We start from the raw sequence: 5,878 nt of genomic DNA on the forward strand, positions 1-5,878 counted from the left end.
TTCTCTCATAGCTAACATCACTTCTCTATCTGCCAGGAGCAAAAACCTGATTGTGGGAAATAAGGAGTAGAGAATAGATTAAAAAAAAGAGGAAGGGGGGGGGGGGCTGACATAAGTGTAGTGGGTGAGATTCTCCATAAAGAGCAACACATAACACCGTAATTTCATTTAGCTACGGTGATTAGAGATAAGAGGCTCTAAAGGAAAGAGATGTAAGAATTTTCTCTCCCTGTAGACAACGTACACAGAGGGGCCAAGTTTCATCACAAAGTTGCCATCATGCAAAGACATATTGCAAGAGATGACTGTTGGTATGACACCACTGCCCTGATTTCTAATACAAGAACAAAGGTTTGTAGAAAGCCTTAATCAATAAACCCTGAAAATTCTTTACACTAACACCACCCCCCTCCCTTTCTGATAGTGACAAATCAAACGAATCAAGTCTTTCGACAGTTGAATGCTTTGCTCTCAACTGCTTTCGCTCGCAAATGCGAACACACATACACACACGCAAATGGTGTGATCATCCATCAGCCGTAAGTGTGGTTTCTTCCTCCACACATCTCATACACACAGATATAAATCACTGGGCCTGATTTTTGGGGCCAGGGTTTAAATAATGAAAGGGCTTTAATTTATCAGGATTTAGAACCCCCTGACAGTAGCGCTGAGAAAAGAGAACGAGAGACATATTGAAAAAGAAAAAAAACAAAGGCCCTTACACATTAGTAACACGTATACAATTACTACAAATTTCTTCAGGAGAGAAAGAAACTGGATGTCCACAGTAGGCCCGAGTAGAACCAAAAGACTGGGTAAAAAGGCAGTAATGTTCGCTTTCGAGCTACTTAGTCTGCATGTAAGGAGTTTTATTCACCTGTTTGTAGAGGACAAATGCAATGTTACTGTGAAGCTTTGTATTACAGTATGAGGTTGATCCGAGACAATTACAAGTTATTGGAAAACATCAAGAGACAAAATTCACATTTAAAAACGAAAATGAAAACAATCCAGTAATAAAAACATTTCTTTTTAACTATACATGCTGTCAGTTTCAGGAAGCATCCAGATAATAACAGGGGATTTTGTTGTAGAGATATAAAAGCCATGACAAACTTGAGTGTTTTTCTTTTAGAATGTCCCAGACACTGGACACGAGAAACACACGACAGAAAGTTACATGTCAAGTCACCTCATCAACTGCCTAAACATAAAGTTGTAGGTAATGTAGGCCCACGGAAATCTCAGCTCTTAAATACCTCTGACAGTTTTGTATGCTGCATCTGGGAAAAAAAACAAACAAACCAAAAAAAAAACAGTTATAAACTAAGCTGGAGACAGTTATTGAATGAGATCTGTGTTCATTCATTATTTGCAAGAGCCAGGAGGCCGGTGAGAGTCAGCGGTTTTCAGACAGTCAAGGTAGAATTCTACTGCCCTCCTGTGGCAAGAAACATGCAAATGTCTCACCAACAGGAGTGGAAAAAAATTAAATAAATAAATCCCACACTAAACTATAAGAATTCACTCATCTTGTCCTTCTTCATCCATTCCCAGTACTAACTATTAGCCCTATAAATTGTGGAAGTCAGAAAACAAGATCTACCAGAAGGGACAAAGACATAAGGGAGGTACCCTACAATGAAGCAAACAGCCATCTCTGACTTCGTTCGACTTTCATATCATTTATTCTTTCCAGTAGATCTCAGAAATTAAAAAAAAATAATAATGCATACTTACACACACACTTTTAACGGGAAAAATCATTAAAACAAAACAAAAGCAACTCGAAGTCTTATGTAGTTGCAGCCCATTACAGACAAAAACAAACAAACAAAACAAAAAGCTAATCCAATTTTCTCTCGTGAGTGTTAACATGCACAGCCATTCTGGAGTAGAATATTACTGTATATATCATTGTTGCTTGAGTGAAGTTTCTCATTTGCTAGCAAAAGTTAGCCACCTAGTGGTCAAACCCTCCTATAACATCAAGTATTGACAACAGGGATCTTTATCACAACTTTGGAAGTTTTTGGTTATATGACACCAGGTCAATACTGACCAAACACTTAAACATAGTTAAGGAGATACTCAACAAACTATCAAGTCTACAGACTCAGCTGAGGGAAGAAATTATCACACCAGAAACACAGCATCACTGGTAAATCAAACAGTCCAATATGTTGTTTTAGCAATATTGCCTAATTCATTTTCTGAATATTAACCTATAGATTCATAGATACAATACCAGTTCCCTGCGAAAATAATCACCCATAGTAATTAAGTACCACCATCTTCAAGAAAGATGAATGATGATACAGTGTGTTTTTGTGTCTTTTCAAGACAATCTCCTCTTCCCTTCTCCGCACTCCTCCTCCTGCTGCTGCTGGATTTTTCTCACTTCAGTTGTCCAAAAGCGAGCGCTGTAAAGCCTCCTGAATCATTGTGTGCTCATCTGTGGAGTAATCCTGCAGGAGGGGGGGGGGGGGGGGGGAAACGTCAATAAATACTTGCATGGTCATTTAGCAAACATGAAAATAAACTAAAAACAGTGCCTTACTTACAACAAATGTATCATAAGAGAAAGTGTGTCTGATCTTCAGGTGCTGGAAAAAGTCGGCACTCCTGTAATTAGGGTCTCCCCAAGGCATTGAGGCACAGATAGGGCACACCTAAACAAAGTGACAGTGGTAAAGCGCTCCTCAACATTTTATTGACCGTGATTATATATATTTTTTTTTTTAAAGTGGCCTGGAGCCGAAGGGCAACTGATAGAATCAATGCAGAGTGTTTATTTCTTACAACTTGGCGAGCGTCACGAGCATGTTGGGAAGTGCAATGTTCAACCAGGCCATCCTGGTCAAGGTTCTGGCAGTTACAGTAGGGGCAAGTGAAGGTGTATCGATTTGGCACTGGACTGAGGGAAAAAAACAAAAAAAAAAAACAAAGATAAGAAGATGATATCTGATCGTAATCACAACATGTTTGAGAGCATGTCTTCCACTGGAAGCACCTAGTAAGTGTTACAGTGCAGAACAAAAGCTCATGCGGTACTGGGCATTCCTATGTCAGATCTTAAAATCTTATCGGATCCCAAAGTCAGCCCTGTTTTAAAGTACAGTTGTAGTTAGAAGAAAGCTTAACCTCTGCTATTTTTCAAGGGGAAGAATGAATGCATAACAAACATCTTTAATGGGGAAAAAAAAAAAAGGAACAGGACAATCAGGAAGTTGCGTGGTTGCTTAAATGACTGATAGATGATCTTATAAACTTCTGTGTACTTCCGAGTACAAGCTACAGAATCTCTGCCAAAACAACCTCACACAGCTCATCGCTCTTAGCTCTTCTCTGACAGATATCGCGCTTGACATTAATGGCTTCATCATCATTCACATACAGGTACGTTTTCCGTTAAGGTTTCTCAACCCATACTTCAGACATACCTGCAACAGTGGCAGAAAGAGCCAAGAGGCGTGTGTCATTTGCACGAGATTAAACAGTACGCAAAGTGAGGTACAACACAAATGAGCTTTCCAGAGTCACGGTTTTCTTGAGGAGGAAAGTCGGGACAGTGCTGCTATTCATTCATTTGATGAAGCGATCCACCAGATTTCTCTGAGCAGCTGATCATATTGTAAAGAAGCCCACTGTTGCGGGCCATGTTAAAAGTGATCTCAACTCAGCGAACTCAAGATGCTACAGAGGAGCATCCAGGGGAGTCTTTCAGACATGACATGAACACGTTTAGCTGACACCAAACGAATGGAAAGCACGGCACGCGTGAAAGGGGCTTTTATGTGTGGAAAAAGCAGAGAAATTTACACTCTGGCCTTATCCCTCTCTTTGTGGGAGGATTTGAAGATGAAGAGCATGATTTATTCAGAGGAGCTAAATCTGAAGTTCCACTCACTTTGAACCTTATGGCAGGGACACGCATGCACCATCGTGTGCGTGCTGCCAGACAGCAAACACCGACCGTTCCATTCTGCATTTGCAACCCATTCCGTGTCAAAACGATACGATGAAATAAACAAGTATATAGCAGCAGAAACAAAGAGATTAAATATTGTCCTACTGTGAGCCTGAACACAAATTGATCCCATTCCCACTGCACTCGAAAGCCAGATGTGAGCAGGGTTCTGGACCAGTGTGAAAAGGTACACAGAGATCCCACTATAATACCACCATGATGACCCAAGTTGTTACATAAAACCATAAAACTGTTCACATAAAAGCACATAAAACGAACGCAATATTACCCTCGGGTGTGCTTTCGGATAGCGCGCCAACTTTCTGGACTCAGACGTGAGGTAATGAAAAAGCATTGGTTTCCAGTGTGGTGAGTCCCACCGCACAGTCTCTCCTTTTCACAAAGAGATGAGTTCAGCCCAGCAATTGTTTGTGCTGCTGACAGAACCTTACACACACACAGGGCAGCAAAGCGCAACAGGGTTTTGAACAGGCAGAGTGGAAGTCACCAATGACAAGAATGTGCTCATGCGACCCTGCAGGTGGCCGGTATCACATACGAAATCTCACACCGCTGTGCAACACGGTGTATCGCAGCAGCCTATTGAACTTTTGATTTTAGCAAAGAGTTTCCAGTCATTATCATTGCCTCTCACCTAATGACGGCAGGCTGGCTCTGGGCAGTGCTCCTCACACCCTCCTCAATGTACTCCTGGTATTTTGAACAGGCTGCTGTGTGGCTTCTCATCTGAGAAAGGCCAACCTTGTGAGAAAAGACACATTAGTGAATACCTCTGCAGGACAAATGTCGTTTTCTCGAGCTTCATTTTTGTTATCGTTTCAACATGAAACCCCAAGTTCAGACCGAGTGTACGATTCTGCTTGAGCATACGCAGTTAATGAATGTAATACCCAAATTCAGTTCATAACAAACAAGCAGAGGGCGTTACGCTGCCTTTTTATGCTTTGGCACTAATAATCAAACATACCTGAACTCCACATCCCTTACATGCTGCCACGGATGATTGGATGAGGGCCTCTAGATCAACAGCTCTTGTCCAGTGGCCCAGGGTGGCTCTACATACAGCACACACGGGCTTTTGTGGACGCAAGCATTCTTGAAAACAACTCTGGCAGAACCTAACAAGAAACAGGGGGAGGAATGTGAAAATAATAAACAAGTTAAAGGGAAATAGTCTCAGAAACTGACAATTCCATATGGGCTCTCTAGTTAACTGAAAGTAAGCGTACTCACAATCTGTCATAAAATAGGCTCATGTGTGACATGAGAAAACATGTACTTGTTGTCACCAGTCTGTTGTTCGTTTTTAATGCTCTTGACTCGAGCTTCCTGTAAATCTGATGGAAAGTCCCAACCTGAAGAGGGCGCAGGGACTTGTAGTTCTTTACGTCGGTTTCACGAGTTATTGCAATAACGATCCACACTACAACTCCCAAGCGAGGCCTTCTCTTTGATGTAAACAAAACTGAAACTGATTTAGCAAGCTAGAATTGGTTTTGCCACATATTCGTGTAAGCAAAACAGAATTTCCGAGTCACAACGCAAGCGGGCACACGTCAGGTCGATGGTTTGTGACTTTGGGTGTAACAGTGTTTAAAATCCAGCCTTTGCCTTCATTGTTTTTAACTCGTATCATTGTATCGTTGGTGGCAGACATGGGATAGGGGGAGGGTGATCAAAAACAAGACAAAATACTCACGTATGCCCGCATTGTGTTGTTACGGGACTCTCGAAAATTTCGAGACACACTGGGCAGATAAATTCGGACACGTCGCTGCTCCCGTCAGAGACAATTTTCTTGTGCTGCGCTGCAGTAAAACCTCCGAGCATCGCCATTTCTTTTCTTCACTGAGTCAGTCCCCAACAGCACCGACCGTTCCCGTA

The 5,878-nt window shown here is 41.8% G+C and overlaps 1 protein-coding gene across 2 annotated transcripts; it reads right to left on the reverse strand.

Moving 5' to 3' along the window:
- Positions 1–1,259: 1,259 nt before the first annotated feature.
- On the reverse strand, positions 1,260–5,878 carry rnf114 (ring finger protein 114). Of its 2 annotated transcripts, none has more exons than XM_075476910.1 (6): positions 5,694–5,878; positions 4,962–5,112; positions 4,629–4,735; positions 2,806–2,920; positions 2,568–2,675; positions 1,260–2,471 (listed from the first exon to the last, which is right to left on the reverse strand). In XM_075476910.1, the coding sequence occupies exons 1-6, from the start codon at positions 5,828–5,830 to the stop codon at positions 2,406–2,408; spliced, it is 684 nt and encodes a 227-aa protein (XP_075333025.1). In that variant the 5' UTR covers positions 5,831–5,878; the 3' UTR covers positions 1,260–2,405. The 2 variants fall into 2 exon arrangements, with proteins under 2 accessions (XP_075333025.1, XP_075333026.1); XM_075476911.1 differs by lacking the exon at positions 5,694–5,878 and adding an exon at positions 5,228–5,629.

Source organism: Odontesthes bonariensis, chromosome 10 (assembly GCF_027942865.1).
Source record: "Odontesthes bonariensis isolate fOdoBon6 chromosome 10, fOdoBon6.hap1, whole genome shotgun sequence".
In the NCBI taxonomy this organism is placed as follows: Eukaryota; Metazoa; Chordata; class Actinopteri; order Atheriniformes; family Atherinopsidae; genus Odontesthes; species Odontesthes bonariensis.